Here is a 17,796-nt window from a genome sequence, read left to right on the forward strand (position 1 = left end):
TTCGGCTTTGGCCTTGCTTTCGGGAGGACGGGCTATTTGTAATGGAAACAGTGCGAGGGCCACTTCAGACGCGCTTTGTAATGTGAGCCGCCCCAGCCCTGCAGGTGCTGCGGGCCCTGTTTTCATTTTACATCTCAAGTTTGTTTACTTTCGTGTGTTTCTCTGGGAGGGGGGGGGAAAGTGACCCGGGAGGGGTTTAACAAGCCATTTTTCATTTCAAAAATAGAAATGGTTTTCTATTAAGAAAATTAGTGGCCGAGGGGGCCCGGGAGTCCTGGGGGCGGCGGGAAGTGCCCGTGGCCTGGGAGATGTTTCCCCGAGACGAATTCCCCAAAGACGCCTGTTGGGGAGCCCACAGACCCGGGGCCCTTGGCAGAGGCATCAATTAGAAAGTGGGAAGCCGTGTTTTCCTTGCTAATGCTTGGCTACCGAATAGGGGTTACCGAAAGCTCCCTTTTCCCTCGGAGTTAGGCAGTTTTGAAAAATTGTAAAATTATGAATTCCACCTTGTTTTCAATCGAGGGAGGGGGAGGTGGTTTCCAGGGCGCAAAGCCGGTGCGATGGGTGAAGAGGGCCATGTTTTTAAAGCGCCCGCTGCCAACCATCGGCACTCGCCACGCCCAGGTGAGGGTGCCCTCGCACAAGAGGTCAGTGGGGTGGGGGTGTCAGCCGCAGCTGCTGCAGGCCTGGCCCCACGGCAGGGGTTCCAGCTGGAAAGGAGGGGAGGGGTGTAAGAGCCCTGTGTGTCCCCCAGGTTATTGCATGCAGGTTGAGGGCGGTCACCTGTTTATCCCCTAAGGCTCCTGTGCCCTGGAGATTGGGCTCCATGAAACTCAAGCCCCAGCTCCCTGGCCTCGCTTAGAAAGCTGAGTGCTGCCCAGCTGGCGTGGCTCAGTGGTTGAGCGTCGACCTATGAACCTGGAGGTCACAGTTCAATTCTCGGTCAGGGCACATACCCAGGTTGTGGCCTCGAGCCCACTGGGGATTGTGCAGGAGGCAGCTGATCAATGACTCTCTTTTCTCTCATCATTGATGTTTCCTTCTCTCTTCCTTCCTTTCTGAAATCAATTAAAATATATTAAAAAAATAAAAAGAAAGAAAAGAAAGCTCAGTGCTTATTCCACTGTGTGCCAATCCCCGCGGGCGCTTCCCTCTCACCCTGGCCCAGTGTTTGCTTGAGCTGCCGAGGACTGGCCCAGGTTGGTCTGTGCAGGGAGCTTGGTCCCCGCCTCCGTTTTCACAGGAAAGTCTGCCCCGGCTGTCGTGAACTCGGTGGTGTTGCTGATGATGCTCTAGAGACCACACAGCCTCCCCCCAGCCGGCGGGGCGGTCTGGGCTGCTCTGTCCTCGCTCCTTCCTCTCCCTCTCTGGAGAAGGGAGCGGTTATCTCCTCCCCTCCCCCGGGAGCCCATTCCTCACGCCCTCAGGGGCCCCTCGGGGCTCACTCCCCGGCCAAATGCATGTCCCTCCCCAAGGAGAGTTCTGGCCAATGAAATGTCCCACTCAGCCTGCGTGTGCCCATATGTGCCTCCCGGAGCATTTACAGCTGCGTTACAGAGACCCACAGGATCGTGTGTGACCATAACCAATTCCAAAAGGCCTCGGAGGCCCGCGAATCTAAGCCTTCATTTCACGGGTTAGGAAGCAGAGGCCCAGGGCGAGGAAGGCACTTGCCCAGGTCCCCGTGAGGCAGTGGTCGAGCTGCGCTAAGAAATCAGACCTCTTGGCTCCTGCCCAGGGCTCTCTCCTCCAGGCCACCCCCTCCCCAGCCCCACGGCCGTTTCTCCAAAGGCTGCTCTCAGGAAGGGATTCGGGTGCCACCAGGCCCACTCCGCCATCAGTCCTATCGGGACCCCCTGCACATCTCCCCCGTTCAGCCCTTCCTCTCCGTTCCCACTGCCTTGGTGGGGGCCGGGGGAGTGGAGAGAGTTTGATCTGCATTCACTGTGGCTTGAGATGGGATCACTGTTTGCTGGCATGTTGGACAAAATCAGGTTAAGATGAAGCTAAAGAATGCCTTTGAAGGTGATAACGCTCCGCATTTGGGAAGGATTGGTCGGAATGCTGGCGGGAATTGGCACAATGTTACCTGAAAGTCAAATGATAGGGCGATATGTTTCATAAACTTTAATGACTTTCATATGCTATGTTTTTGCTCAGCATTGAAACTGAAGGATAATGATATAGTTTCATGCACAAACATTAAGTGAAGAGCTTGACAAATTTTTACAAAGTGAATACAAGTGGGTACCCTCCATCCAGTTCAGGAGATAGAATATCACCAGCATCCCAGGGTCTCTTTTATACTCTCTTCTTTTAAAAAAACAAATACTTTTATTGATTTTTAGAGAGAAAGGAAAGGAGATGGAGAGAGAGATAGAAACATCAAAGAGAGAGGAAGTCATCATTTGGCTGCCTCCTGCAGGGCCCCCACTGGGGATCGAGCCCGCAACCTGGGCATGTGCCCTGACTGGGAATTGAACCAGTGACCTCTTGGTTCCTGGGTTGATGATCAACCGCTGAGCCACACCAGCCTGGCTGTACTCTCTTCTGATTATTACCCTCCAGAAGTAGCCAACATCCTCCTGACTTGTATCACTATCGATTCATTTTACCCGATTCTGAATTGCACGTGAATGGGGTCATGGAGAATTGTCCTCTTCCGGTCACTGTGTTTCTGTGAGACGTACCCATGGTTTTGCATGTGCTGGTTGGTCTTTTTCATTGCTGGATAGTGCTCCATTTATGAATAGAATACTATCTGCTTATCCATTCTACTGCTGATGAACTTTTGTTTTTTTTTAGATTTCTTTTTGTTTTTTTTTTTAAATTTTTTATTAAGTTATTACATATGTGTTCTTATCCCCACATTACCCCCCATCACCCCCACTCATGCCCTCACCCCCCTGTTGTCTGTGCCCATTGGTTAGGACTATATGCTTGCATGTAAGTCCTTTGGTTGATCTCTCCCCCTTACCCCCACCCTCCCCTACCTTTCCTCTGAGGTTTGACGGTCTGATCGATGCTTCTCTGTCTCTGGATCTGTTTTTGTTTATCAGTTTATGTTGTTCATTATATTCCATAAATGAGTGAGATCATGTGGTATTTATCTTTGTTTGACTGGCTTATTTCACTTAGCATAGTGCTCTCCAGCTCCATCCATGCTGTTGCAAATGGTAAGAACTCCTTTTTTACTGCAGCATAGTATTCCATTGTGTAGATGTACCACAGTTTTTTAAAAAAATATATTTTATTGATTTTTTTTTACAGAGAGGCAGGGAGAGGGATAGAGAGTCAGAAACATCGATGAGAGAGAAACATCAATCAGCTGCCTCCTGCACACCCCCCACTGGGAATGTGCCCGCAACCAAGGTACATGCCCTTGACTGGAATTGAACCCGAGACCCTTCAGTCCGCAGGCCAACGCTCTATCCACTGAGCCAAACTGGTCAGGGCAAGTACCACAGTTTTCTAATCCACTCATCTACTGACGGGCACTTAGGCTGTTTCCAGATCTTAGCTATGGTGAATGGTGCTGCTATGAACATAGGGTGCATATATCCTTTCTGACTGGTGTTTCTGGCTCCGTGGGATATATTCCTAGAAGTGGGATCACTGGGTCAAATGGGAGTTCCATGTTTAGTTTTCTGAGGAAACGCCATACTGTTCTCCACAGTGGCTGCACCAGTCTGCATGTGCTGATGAACTTTTGAATGGCTTCTAATTCTCAGGTGTTAAAAATCACGCCGTTGTGATGTTTTTGGGGTTGACTTTCTGGATGTGTGCCTGTATGTGCAGCATGGGCCTTTCTGAGAGCACGCGTTTGGAGTGGCACGTTTTCTTGGATCATCAGACACATGTATGTTCAGCTTTAGCTGGGACTGCCCGCCGTGTTCCAAAGCACTTGTACCCATTTGCACTGCATGGAAGTATAGGCGAGTGCCAGGCACTCTGCATCCTTCGTGCCCGTTTTTAAAAATGTAGACTTTCTGATCTCCCCCGGTGAGCAGGGATGTCTCACTGTGGTTCTTGGGGAACCAGTTGTCTGTTGACTATGCCCTTTCGTGAAGAGCCAGTTCAAGATTTTGCCCATTTTATTTTTCTTATTGATTTGTAGGCGTTCTCTTTATACTCAGTGTACAGATTCTTTGTCAGAGACATATATTGAAAACATCTTACCCCGTTCTGTTTACCGTTTTACTCTCCTAATGGTGTCTTTTGATAAAGCAATTCTTGATTTTAAAATGATCTAATCTGAGGATCTTTTCCTTTATGGTTAGTGTTCTTTGTGCTTTGTTTAAGAAGTCTTTGCCGTCTACGGCCATACCACCCTGAACGCACCCGATCTTGTCTGATCTCGGAAGGTAAGCAGGGTTGGGCCTGGTTAGCACTTGGATGGGAGATCGCCTGGGAATACCCGGTGCTGTAGGCTTAAAAAAAAAAAAAAAAAAAAAAAAGAAGTCTTTGCCTATCTGTGGCCATAAATGTATGCTCCTGCGTTTTTTTTCTAGAAGCTTTGTTGTTGTACTTCCCACACTTAGGGCTGTGATTCACCTGAAACAGAATTTTGAGTACGGTATCCGAGGCAAGAGTCAGCATCCATATTTTCCATAAGGTCGGGCAATTGATTTCACACCATTTATGGACAAGACGGTTCTTTCCTCGTTACACTGTTATGGTACCTTTGCCATAAATCAGGTGTCTATATGCGTTTGGGTGGGTGGTGTGATGAAGTTTGTTATTCATGTCATTTAAATCTTTGTATATACTTACTAATTTTTGTATCTGTTGGTATTGTCGGTTAGAGACATTCCGTTATGATTATGGTATTGGTTATTTCTCTTTTTCAGTTCTCACAGTGTTCGAGACTTCCCATTAAGCTCATTTGAATGTAGGGTTGTTATATATTCCTGTTGAATTGACCTCTCTATAATTATGGAATGTTATTCTTTATGTTCAATCTTCTGGTCTTACTGTCAGTTTGATCTGTTAGTAGGCCTATGCCTGCTTTTAACAATAATCTGTTTCTTTTTTAGTGTTTTTATGGATATGGTTTCCCATCCCCTTTCTTTTAAACTTTCTAGGTTCTTTTATTATGTCTCTTGTAAGCAACATGCATTTTAAAAAATCCAAATGAATCGTGTGTTTTAATTGGAATATTTAGTCCACTTCCAGTTCTGGGCTCTTATGCTATGAGTTGCAATAAATATTTCTACATAAGACTTTTTATGGGCATATGCTTTTGTCTTAAGTAAACATCTGGGAGTGAAATTGTTGGGTCATACAGCTGGTGAATAATTTTATTGTTTTTAATTAATGTTATTGAAGTATACTATACATACAATAAAAAATAGGTTGGAAGTGTACAGTCGGATGAATTTCAACAACTGTGCGTGAGGCAGCAGAAGCCCTTTTGTGACAATCGTCAGTGCCCAGCCCCGACTGCGCCAGGTGCCCCGCCTGCAGGGGGCGTCTCCGTGTCCCTCACAGCGCCCGGCGGCCGGTTCTCCTCTCATGCCCGAGGTACCCTGCTGCTGTATGTTACCGGCGCTGAGACTCTCCCGCGCCCCATTTCTCTGACTCCCCCCACCCTGGGAGCCCACGTGGGCAGTGACCGTGTTGGCTCCAATCTCCAAAATGTTTCCACCGTCCGGCGTGGCCCCAGCTCCCCGCGCGGTCAGGAGGGCTGTGCAGTGAGTGAAGGCGTGTGTGGGAGACCCCTCTCTGCTGGACGCGAGTGGACAGGTGGGTTGGGTGTCTGGGTGCAGCCTGCAGTCAGAGGCAGGCTGGGGAGTGCAGCCCAGGCCCGAGTCCCGCGCTGCAGGAACACTCTCTGAATGGTCCAGTCCCCAGGCCCCCGTGGTTTTCATGGCCAGGGCGGGAGGAGAGAAGGAACGGCGGGTGACATTTATACAACGTGGTACAGTTTACACAGCTCTCGCGTGGGCATTACCTCACTTGATCCGGAAGGAGCCCGGGGTGGGGTTTCAGCACGTGGCCCCCGACTCTGCCGGCCTGAGGTGTCCTGGCCCCACCACTCCACTCTGTGACCCGGAACACTGATGCCCCGCGTCCCAGTGTCCGTGCGTGTGCAGTGAAGGCGCCGATAGCACCGACGCAGAGATCTGTTGTGATGGTCCAGTAAGGGAGGTGATGCCCGTAAAACACTCAGAATCGCGCCTGGAGCATAGTAAACACTAAATAAAAGTTGGTTGTTATTACTTAATCCTCTCACTGGGCCCTGGAGACATGTAGGCGTACCCCATTTTACGAGCTGCAGACGGGGGTTCAGGAGCATGGAGGGACCTGTTTGAGGCCACAGTGGGGGCGTGGGGGTGGGGAGGCAGGGCGGGACCAGGCCTGTCCTTGTAGTTCCCCTTCACGCCACGTCCACGGACGTGCACTTTGCCTGGACTCACAGGCGGGGAAGTGAACTCTGCTGTAGCTGGCCATCTCCCGGGTGTTCAAAGGATCGCTTTTCTCCTCTGGATGAGTTAAGAGCCAGATGAGATGGGATAGCGGAGAAGGCGCTTCGTGCCCGCCGGAGGAGGAGGGCATTCGAGGGGATTGCTATTATTATTATTATTATTATTATTATTAATATTATTATTTTATGTTCTTGTTGACAGTATGGCAGATGTCATGTCTCCCATTTCCTCCCTTTTTGCCCCCCTCCACCCAACCCCGCCCCACCCCAGGCCTTCCCCGCGCTGTTGTCTGTGCCCATGAGTTATGCATATATGTTCTTCGGTTAATTTCTTCTCGTGCCATTCCCTCCTCTCCCCTATGAGATCTGTCAGTCTGCTCCACGCATTCACACCTCTGGACCTGTTTTGTCCATCAGTTTATTTTGTTCTTTAGATTCCACGTATGAGTGAGATCATATGATATTTGTCTTTCTCTCACTGGCTTATTTTGCTTAGAACAATAGCCTCCAGGTCCCTCCACACTCTCTCAGAGGGTAAGAGATCCTTCTTTTTTACAGCTGCATGGTATTCCATTGTGTAAACGTACCACAGCTTTTTAATCCACTCGTCTACTGAAGGGCACCTGGGCTGTGTCCAGATCTCAGCTATTGTCAATAGTGCTGCTATGCACAGAGGGTGCACACCTTCCTTCTGATTGGTGTTTCTGGTCTCTTAGGATATATTCTCAGAGGTGGGGTCGCTGGGTGAAACGGCGGTTCCATTTTTAATCTGTGGATTGTTACTATTGATACTTTAGCAAAGTACCTGTATTCCTAGCCCCTGTTTCCCCTGTTCTGGAAACAGCACCCCGACTTCCCCGGGAACCACCCCTCCCTCCTCAGTGCGTGCTTGGGGTTCTCCCTGGCGAGAGGGTTGGGGTGTGAGCATCCCCCTTGAGCGGTGTCCCCTCAGCTGCGAGGACGAGCTCAGAAGTGGACGTGGGGTCTAACCTGAGAGCCACCAGCTCCACGGCGGGATGTGGGGCGGGAGGACCCGTGGGCTTCCTCTGGGAGCTGAGAGGAGAGGACCTCGTATGGAGCTCCCGCAGCCGCCTGGCACCTCAGTGGGGACAGCCTGCCTGAGGGGGGCAGCCCCGGGGCCGGCAGAGCTGAGAGAGGGAGGCGGGAGCCCAGGCCCAGCGGCCCTGGATGTACTAGTACCTGGGCCTGAGTCGGTCTGGGTCTGCCCGGACTTTCCTGTTTCCTCCCTTTTGTGGGCGACCACTAGTGTTCTAAGCACCTGCTTACCACCATTAGTATCCCTCCTAATATCCCAGCTGCTGCTCACAGGAGGGGGTACAGTCCATATGATGGGAGGTCGGGGGGACCGAGGCTCTAGGGGGAAACTGAGGCTCTAGGGAGGATGTGATTTGGCCAAAGCACACAGGTGACCCCAGTCCTTTCTGCTGAGGGCCCAGCCCCTCTGCTGAGAAGGCTGCACGGTGTCTGCGTAAAGCTCTGGTCTCCTCGCTCCCTGCCCTCAGACAGGGACGTGTTCGTGGCCTCGCGGGCATGGCGCCTGGGAAGGGGGTGGCTTCCCAGAGTGGCGGCTCCTGGGCTCCAGCCCTCACCCCCCTCGATTATCCTCCTGACAGCCAGTCTGAACCAAATTGGATGTGGGACATTTCATAATTTTTGTTGAACAAATTTGTGGATTAAGGGAACAAATTAAATCCACATTTTTATTTGACACCATCAAACATGTGACATACAGACTGGAAATGGACCTTCCTTCCTGGTCTTGGAATCATTTCACTGGAGCCCGAATCTCTGCTTCTCAAGGGTATTTTTTAAATATATTTTTATTGATTTCAGAGAAGGAGGGAGGGAGGGGGAGAGATAGAGACATCAATAATGAGAGAGAATCATTGATCAGCTGCCTCCTGCATGCCCCCCTCCTGCATGCCTGCAACTGGGGCATGTGCCCTTGACTGGAATCAGTCCACAGGCTGATGCTCTATCCACTGAGCCAAACCGGCGAGGTCTCAAGGGTATTTTTAAAAATCAGATTCAACCAAAGGCCTTTGGGAAGGAAGCCTGCTCCCTCTCACCTGGGACCTGTGTTTAGGCTGGGCCACAGCACCCATAACTGAGATGCGAGTCTAGCGGGAAGGCCCCTCTCTGCACCCACCCACCCACCCACCCACCCACCCACCATTCATCCCTCTTCAATTCTCCCCACGGTTTCCCCTGGCCATAGCTTAGTTTAAGCTCCAGCCTTTTTCTATAACTGAACTAGCAGCTTTCCATGTTAGTGCCAACTTAAGCACCCTATCACTTCTCTGCACTCTTAGGTCGGCCAGTCAATCTACAGCTCGCTTGGCAATTAGTGAGGTGCCTCTGGCACTTGGCCCAATGGCTCGTAGAACAATGCGGACATTTCATTTTCCCGTCCTCGTTTCTGGGCTTCCCGGTAGAAAGACAGGCTCTATGTGGACAGGGAGCTTCTACTGCTCTCTCCATCTGTACCGACACGTAGTTGCATGCAATGGATATTTACTGTCTTACAAACTTAATTGGAATGTGATTACTTAACAATAAATACAATGAGAATTTCTTGAGAGAGAGAGAAATTGGCTGGGCTTCGTGGAGGCGAGGCTGTAAAGACCGCTGGTCATTGACGCCAGACAGCCTGGGTTTGCATCCTGGCTCTTCACTTACTGAGTATACTAGAGGCCTGGTGCACGAAATTTGTGCAGGGGTGGGGGTCCCTCAGCCTGGCCTGTACCCTCTCCAATCTGGGACCCCTTGGGGGATGTCCGACTTGTAATCCAGGACCACTGGCTCCTAACTGCTCGCCTGCCTGCCTGCCTGATCACCCCTAAGCACTCTACCTGCCTGCCTGATCACCCCTAAGCACTCTATCTGCCTGCCTGATCGCCCCTAACTGCCTTTGCTTGCCGGCCTGATCACCCCTAACTGCTCCCCTGCTGGCCTGGTTGCCCCCTAACTGCCCCCCTGCCAGCCTGGCTGCCCCCTAACTGCTCAACTGCTGGCCTGGCCAACCCCTAGCTGCTCTCCCCTGAAGGCCTGATCGCCCCTAAACACTTCTGCCTCAGCCCCTGCTCCCTCGGATTTGTCTGGAAGGAAGTCGGACATCCGGAAGATGTCTGGTCGACCCGGTCTAATTAGCATATTACCCTTTTATTAGTATAGATGAGCTTAACACTGATGCAAATCCCTCCAAGCCTCAGTTCCCCCTCCGTAAACTGGAAACGACAATAACACTTGGCCAAGCCCTGGAAACAGGAACACGGGGAGCTTTCTTTAAACAATGCAGCTGTTTCCGTGGCCACACTTTCAGGATTTCTTCCCACTAGTCCTTATATTCTTAAGAAGTGCACATGGCGAATACACAGGCGGTCTTTCCTGAATCCAGTTTTTGTCTAGATGATCACATTCTCATCTTTAGCTCATGGGTTATCTGAACGACTGTGTCCCCTTCCCTACCCCCCGCCCCCCCCCCCCCCCGCATTCTATAAGTTGAAGGAACAGAAAGGAAGCTGACCCCAAGCAATACAACAAAATAAAATGCAGAGTGCATCAGTGTTCACCAAGGAGCCTGCGGGAGCATTCGCAAGGCTGCCAAATAGATCTATTAATTAAAAGGGAGAGAAAACCATCAATTAAAATTAATGAAAAGTTATTGTTTGCGATGCTGACCTCATGCTCCAGGTGCCTGAAACATTAGATAATGAGTAGGCGTGACATTTCTCCAGCTGGCCCCTCGCCCCTCGACAAGACCAGGCCTGTCTCCTCCATCTGGCCCTCCTGGGTCCTGGGTTGCTTGGGTCGGGACCGGAATCATGGCTCAGGTTCCTCTCCTCTGAAAGGAGGGGAAGTCCTGAGGCCTGGGGAGCAGCTCTGGGGACCCTTCTCTTCAGCCCCACCCATCAGCACCCGCTCACCGCGCTGTCAGACCAGACGGCGTCCTGATTCTCCCGCTCGGCCCTGCTCCGCCCTCCATGTGCCCCGAAGGCTGCAGCGGCTGGGCACGTGGCCGCCTCGGTTCCCTCTTGCACGTGTCCTTCTCCGAAATGGCCTTGTCCTGACTTTTCCACTTGTTTTTTGTTTTCCCATCAGCCTGTAAACTTCTTGTTCACCAGTGGCTGCGCATGCATGGCCCCATCAGTATCTCTCTTTTTTTTAGTTTAAATTTTTAAATCTTTATTGTTTTAAAAATTTAAAGTAAAAAAAGTATAACATATGTCCCCTTTCTTTCCCCATTGGCCCCTTCCAGCCCGCCCCGCCCCCGCCCCCTGCCCCAGGCCTTCACCATCCTACTGTCTGTGCCCGTGGGCCGTGCATATGTGCATATAAGTCTTTGGGTTGATCTCTGCCCACCCACCCACCCTCCCCTGCCTTCCCTGTGAGGCTCTGCAGTCTGTTCTATGCAACTATGTCTCTGGATCTATTTTGTTTATCTGTTTATTTTGTTCATTAGATTCCACATATGAGTGAGGTCATGTGATACTTGTCTTTCTCTGACTGGCTTATGTCACTTAGCATAATCCTCTCCAGGTCCCTCCATGCGGGCTCAAAAGGTGAGAGATCCTTCTCTTTTCCTGCTGCAAAGTATTCCACGGTGTGAATGTGTCACGGCTTTTTTATCCACTCGTCTGCTGCCCATCAGTATCTCTTGCTGGACAGGAGGGAGCCGGCGTTGCCTTCTCGAGGAGAAGTCGTTCCTCTCTAGAAAGAAATCCACTCTGTGGATACGAAAGGGGGTCCCCCTGGGCGACATTTTGCTAACGTCACTCAAGCGACAACAGGCCTCACAGTTATGAAAGGTCGTCCTCCTCCTCTTACGTGTGGCGTTGTGTCTTTCACACCCAGCCTGCTGGGCTGACTGCGCCCCTGTGGGGACTCCAGTGGTCCAGCAGTTGTGTTCAGCCTTTGAATGTGTATCTCACACAATTCTGTGTCCCGGAAGCAGGAGGAGATGGGCAGACACACAAAGGGGAGCAGCGGCCAGTCCAGGAGAAGGCGGGACGCAGGGGGCAGCTGCCGGCTTCGTGCTGCGAGGGCACCTGGAGCCCCTCGTGGGTGCCTGGGACTCTCCTGTTCCCGCCTCCATCATCCCAGGCCATGGGACGCTCTGATTTCCATGAGATGGTGGCTCCCTTGTTAGGCCACTATGACCCTCACGGCCTGAGCCACCCGGAGTGGCTGGCTGTGCTGATGGGCTCACAGAGCAGTGAAACAAGAGTAACTGGCGTCCGGGGTCGGGGCCACACCAGCATGGGCTGTCCCTGTGTGGGGGCCGCGGCTGGTGGCCGACAGCCCTCGGGGCATTTCCTCCCGGGCTCAAGGCTCTGCTCCTACCCACTGGAGCCGTTGCCCTCCTCAAGGACCCAGGCGTTAGCTTCTTTTTTAATGTAGCCCCTAGTTTATTGGTTATTTTATTAAAAATCTTTATTGTTGCCCGGACCGGCTTGGCTCAGTGGATAGAGCATCGGCCTGCGGATTGAAGGGTCCCAGGTTCAATTCCGGCCAAGGGCACATGCCTGGGTTGTGGGCTTGATCCCCAGTGGGGGACGTGCAGGAGGCAGCCAATCAATGATTCTCTCTCATCATTGATGTTTCTATCTCTCTCCTTTTCCCTTCTTCTCTGAAATCAACAAAGAAATATATTAAAAAAAAATAAAAAATAAAAATCTTTATTGTTGAAGGTATTACATATGTCCCCTTTTTTCTCCCATTGAGCCTCTATAACCCGCCCTCCCCCTCCCCCATTCCCAGGCCTCCACCACCCTATTGTCTGTGTCCATGGGTCATGTATATATGCCTGCAAGTTTTTTGTTGATCTCTTACCTCCCACCCCTCCACCCCCTACCCCTGCCTTCCATCTGAGATTTGACAGTTGTGGCCCCTGGTTTTTATATACATTTTATAAAAACATCTATATACCCTGGCTGGGGTGGCTCAGTTGGTTGGGCATTGTCCCTTGCACTGAAAGGTTGCTGGAGCAATTCCTGATCAGGGCACATGCCCAGGTTGTGGGCTAGATCCCCAGTAGGGGCATGCAGGGGGCGGCCCATCGATGTTCCCCTCTTATATCTATGTTTCCCTCCCTCTCTCTCCCTTGCTCTTCCTCTCTCTAATTAGTTGAAAAACCATTTAAAAGAAATCTATAGCTGTATTTTATATGTAATATAAAATATATACACATATGTAATGTAATATCTAAATATAATATGCACACATGTATACTACTGGGGACCTACACTGTGCCAGACGCACTATATCTATACATGTTTGATCCCCACTGTTACCCTGTGAGGCAGCTTGTTTCCCTGGCTCTCACTAATGAGGCAATTTGTCTGAGGTGTTAAGGAATTTGGCACAAAGTCCCAGGTAAGTGGGAGAGACGGCTCCTGGCCCGGGGCTGGCTCTGAAGCCGCGCTGATCTCCCAGGGCCAGAGTCCTGTAGGAGGGAGGACAGCTCAGCAGAGCCCTGGGTCCTCCTGGTGGTGTTAGCGGTCAGGAAGCAGCAGCACCAACAGCATCTTAGAGTCCCAACTATTCTATTTTTTTTTTGCCCGCCTTGAACTTCAGGGATCACAGCTTAGCCCTACTCAGGGGAGCCCCTGGCAAGCCTTTCCCCTGCCTCCTTGGCCTCCCGCCGGGTCCCAGCCCTGGCCCCTCACAAACGGTTTCTGAAGGAGGAGCAGGATTCCTCGGGGCGCCCCTCGCCCAGAAGGACATCCAGCCACTCTTCCAGGTCCCGCACCAGCTGCTCCAGCTCTCGCACCTCTTTCTCCAGCTTTTCCAGGAAAACTTGCAAGTTCTCCTTCAACCAAGTCCTGACGACCTTTAACGGCTCTTTCGAGGGATCCTTGGTCTGGTGTTCAAACCCCTGAAAGGCAGACACCAAAGTTACATCTGGAGCTTTTCCACGTAGACTCCTTTGCCACTGGTTTCAAAAAGTCCCCTGAGCCTTTGCAGGTGCTACTCCTTCTGCTTGGAATACCCTTCCCCATGGTCTCCAGCTCCTACTTATCCTTCAAGACCCAGCTCACTAATGCCACCTCCAGGAAGCCTTCCCAGATTTCCTCAGCCAGGCTTGTCCTCCCTTCAGGACCTTCCTGAGTATGTTACCTGGGAAGCCACAGGATTCTGGTAGTTACATTCTCTGATCCTTTCTGACATCTCCCAACTTCTTCCTGAAACGGGCACAGACACACCTCTTCACAAGGGCCAACGAATGGCAGTCGACATAAACGTGGTTGGTCCCCCCAGTGGGATGAAGGGCGGTGGGAGAAGGCAAGCGCCGAGACCGCCTTGGCATGCGGCCAGCTCCAGAACACCCCTCACGACTCTGTGTGGCCTTGGCTTCTCCTTTCTCAGACTGCAGAAGGCTCACCTGATATCCCCGAGCTCACGTACAGCACCAAGACCAGCAGCGCCAACAGCGTCTGCGGGCAAGAGGAGGAGGGGGCAGGTAAATTGCTGGGGGGCAGATGGGCACCTGCTTCTCTCGGAGAACTGGGCATGGGGCAGCGATAAGATTGTCTTTCGAGCTTAACGTTTCCCCAGTTACCTAAGTCACATGCTCACTGCAGAACCCCCACGCATTGCAGACACAGCGTGGCAGCTAACCGGCACTTCACTGCTGCTTTCCCGCTCTCCTCGCTGCTGAGAGTGAAGGCCCGCTTCTGTCTCATTCCTCGCCTCACTTTTACACCTTTTGTTTGAAAGGATCTTTAAACGAAATCCACTTTATCGTGGCGTAGTTTACGTGCAATACAATGCATACATTTTAATATATATATTTATCCATTTCAGAGAGGAAGGGAGAGGGAGAGAGAGAGAGAAACATCCATGATGAGAGAATCATTGATGGGCTGCCTTCTTCACGCCCCACTCTGGGGACGGAGCCCGCAACCTGGGCATGTGCCCTGACCAGAAATTGAACCGTGACCTCCAGTTCATGAGCTGATGCCCAGCCACTGAGCCACACTGGCCAGGCTAAAATGCACACCTTTTAAATCTACAGTTTTGACAAACGTCTATACCTGTGGACTCCCACCCCAATCAAGATAAAGAGCATTTCCATCGTTCTAGAACGTTCCTTTATGCCTTTTTGCAGTCAGCTCCCTCCTTCCCCCTGGCACAGGGATTCAGACACACCTGCTTTCACCGGCAGTGAGACTGACGGTGTCAGGGGCAAGCAGACATGGACGGGGGATTGAGGCGGACAGTGTGGGCTGACATCGAATCTTCCTCAAACTCACCAGATGTGGACGGAGCCAGATTTGATCCGACTTGAAACCGTACCAGTATGTTTCTTACGTTCTCGAGTTCGTGAGGCAAGACTTCGCCCCGCTACCACAACAAAGAAGACAAAAGACTGGCCTAAGTTGGCTCTCCCCTGGGTAGTTTTCTTTGGATAGACCAGCAGCTATGTTCTTGTTATTAACTTCAAAACGAACAATAAATCACAACGGGCTGAGCCCGCAGACCCACCGATGAGTGACAGGAGCCAGACACAAAGGTGCGCACTGATTTCATCCCCATGAAATCCTCGCATACGCACAACTCATCGGCGATGAAAGACATCAGAACCCCGCTGTGGGTGGGGCTCTGGCTACGTGGAGGCCTAAGGAGCCATCCGGGTACCAGAATGTTCTGTAGCTTGATCTGGGTGGTGGCTGCCCACGTGGGTACACCCAGTGTGAGAGTCATTGCTCTGTACACTTCGATGAGGTGCTTTTTCTCTTCTCCACAGTATCCCCTGGGAATCTTTTTTCTTTTTCTTAAAATTTTTTAATTGGTTAAGTTATTACATATGTGTCCTTATCCCCACATTACCCCCCATCCTCCCCCACTCATGCCCTCACCCCCCTGTTGTCTGTGTCCATTGGTTAGGCCTATATGCTTGCATATAAGTCCTTTGGTTGATCTCTCCCCCTTACCCCCACCCTCCCCTACCTTCCCTCTGAGGTTTGACAGTCTGATCGATGCTTCTCTGTCTCTGGATCTGTTTTTTTTTTTTATCAGTTTATGTTGTTCATTATATTCCACAAATGAGTGAGATCATGTGGTATTTATCTTTCTCTGACTGGCTTATTTCACTTAGCATAATGCTCTCCAGTTCCATCCATGCTGCTGCAAATTGTAAGAACTCCTTTTTTACTGCAGCATAGTATTCCATTGTGTAGATGTACCACAGTTTTCTAATCCACTCATCTGCTGATGGGCACTTAGGCTGTTTCCAAATCTTAGCTATTGTAAACTGTGCTGCTATGAACATAGGGGTGCATATAGCCTTTCTGATTGGTGTTTCTAGTTTCTTGGGATATACCTAGAAGTGGGATCACTGGGTCAAATGGGATGCCCTGCGAATCTTTTAATGTAAAACACTTAGAACCACCTCATTCTTTAAACTGTCTGGTGAGCGGTCTGAATGCTCTTCCATCTCTTCAACCTCCGACCTTACAGGCTGGCTGTTTCCCATCCGCATTCTCGCTGCTCAGTTTTTATTTTATGTCCCGTGGACGCAGAGGTGAGGAGGTGAGGTGGGCTGGGCCTAGAAGTACATTTTAGTCTCTCTCTTTGTGATGTCCTGGGCCAGAGCCAACTCGTTTCTTCTCTCTGAGCCTCAGTTTCTTTATCTGCAGAATGGGTTTGAAATGTACCTCTTTCAAAAAGGAGGGGTGGGACTCTGATGTGGGAAAGGCCACAGTAAACAGAAGTAAGTGAGTTGCCTTGCTGCGGGACTTCTCAGAGCCTCCGTTATGTGAATGAGCCGCGTAAATCCCTAACCACAGGACTCTTCTAGTGATTCTCCTACAAGGAGCATTCCAGGCTTTGGTATCCGTGGGACGCTTCTTAGGAGGAGCCGCAGTGTGAGGGACCCCTCAAGTCCCATCTTGCCACGAGGCCCCGCATTCAGGAGGTACCGGAGCGCAGATCTTTTGAAGACATGTATAGATCGGTCACCCATCGCGCTGTTTAAAACCTCTCAGTGGTTTCTTATTGATCTCAGAATAGAATCCCACCCCCCCATGGTGGGGGAGGCCCAGCCGCCCTCCCCAGCCCTCCTCACCTCTCCACCTGGGAGGCCGTGGAGTGCAGTGTGGCCCTTGCTAAGGGTCCGGAGTCACATAGACTTGGCTTCAAACCCCAGCGTATCCTGGCTGTATGGCCTTTTTGCCTTTCTGAGCCTCAGTTTACCCATCTGTGAGTGAGATCCACAGCAGCGACCTCTCAGGAATGTTGTAAAATGCCACGAAAGAGAGAGGAGGTGGAAGCACCAGGCTGTGGACAGTGTTTCTATTTTGACAAAAATCCCAGGTGAGGCTTGAATTTCAATCCTAAGAACTAATGCTCCTAGAGCTCTCGAATTCAGGTATATTATCCTATTTATTTCAGTTCGTTCGTTCATTCATTCATTCATTCATTCAGCACCAAACCCCATTCTAGGCACTAGGGATATAGCAGGACACTAAACAAAACCCCCTTGCCCAGACAGTTTGGCTCAGTGGATAGAGTGTCGGCCCATGGACTGAAGGGTCTTGGGTTCAGTTCTGGTCAAGGGCACGTACCTTAGTTGGAGGCAACCAATTGATGTGTCTCTCTCATCGATGTTTCTCTATGTCTCTCTCCCTCCCTTCCGCTCTCTCTAAAAGTCAATTTTAAACTGAAAAAATATCCTCAGTTGAGGATTAACAGCAGCAGCCACAACAAAGACCCCAGCCCTCCCCGAGCATACCCCCTGCCGGCAGCGCTGGGATTAGGCAAGAGCTGGTAACGCTTCTGGAAGGAGCGCCTGAGCCCCCGTGCTGTGTTCCACCGGCTCAGGCTCCAGGCAGAGTGGAGCTGACAGCCTGCGCCTGACGCCATGGGCCTGACAGTGTGTCTGAGCCCAGATGGGGGAGAGCAGGTGCACCGGCCTGGCCTCACCTGCTTCTTGTCCTCACAGCGACTGCCCCTTCTGTGGTTGAGCAGCTCGGCTGCCGCTCGCCCTCCGCTATCCACCTGTTGGGCCACCATGGCCTCCGCTCAGGCTGCCTGGGTGGAGCAAGGTCCCCGCACCTGACAGCAGACAGGCACCCCCAGTGTGCTCTGCTCACCAGGCACCCGTCCCTCAAGCCATGAGGTCTGATGTCACAGAAGGGGGGGCAGCGAGGCCCCCCCCTTGTCACCATCCTGATGTTCAGCCCTGTCCCTCACTTTTTCTTCATATAAATGCAAAAAACAACAAACAAAAACGCCAGGAAGAAATACATCAGAAGATTATATTTCAGGGTGATGATTTTTCTGATCTTTCCCCTCTATACTTGCAAGCTTTTAATAAAATACGCGTTATTAAATACAAAACAATA

The 17,796-nt window shown here is 51.0% G+C and overlaps 1 protein-coding gene and 1 non-coding gene across 2 annotated transcripts; one reads left to right on the plus strand and one right to left on the minus strand.

The window, feature by feature from the left end:
* Positions 1-4,313: 4,313 nt before the first annotated feature.
* Positions 4,314-4,432, plus strand: LOC118659476. Its single transcript, XR_004968589.1, has one exon. It is a non-coding gene; the product is annotated as a 5S ribosomal RNA (ribosomal RNA).
* An 8,680-nt stretch (positions 4,433-13,112) lies between these two features.
* Positions 13,113-17,464, minus strand: SMIM23 (small integral membrane protein 23). The gene is made up of 4 exons (XM_036313093.1): positions 17,375-17,464; positions 13,833-13,884; positions 13,568-13,632; positions 13,113-13,325 (listed from the first exon to the last, which is right to left on the minus strand). The coding sequence occupies exons 1-4, from the start codon at positions 17,462-17,464 to the stop codon at positions 13,113-13,115; spliced, it is 420 nt and encodes a 139-aa protein (XP_036168986.1).
* Between the last annotated feature and the right edge of the window lie 332 nt (positions 17,465-17,796).

This window comes from Myotis myotis, unplaced genomic scaffold (assembly GCF_014108235.1).
Source record: "Myotis myotis isolate mMyoMyo1 unplaced genomic scaffold, mMyoMyo1.p scaffold_m19_p_6, whole genome shotgun sequence".
In the NCBI taxonomy this organism is placed as follows: domain Eukaryota; kingdom Metazoa; phylum Chordata; class Mammalia; order Chiroptera; family Vespertilionidae; genus Myotis; species Myotis myotis.

What these genes read in the sequence shown, in the direction of transcription:
- SMIM23 (XM_036313093.1), bottom strand. Translation starts at nt 17,464, where the DNA reads ATGGTGGCCCAACAGGTGGATAGCGGAGGGCGAGCGGCAGCCGAGCTG. An exon ending in GCTGTGAGGACAAGAAGCAG is followed by an intron (nt 13,885 to 17,374) that starts GTGAGGCCAGGC and finishes TCTTGCCCGCAG; the next exon opens with ACGCTGTTGGCGCTGCTGGT. An exon ending in AGAATCCTGTGGCTTCCCAG is followed by an intron (nt 13,326 to 13,567) that starts GTAACATACTCA and finishes TCTGCCTTTCAG; the next exon opens with GGGTTTGAACACCAGACCAA.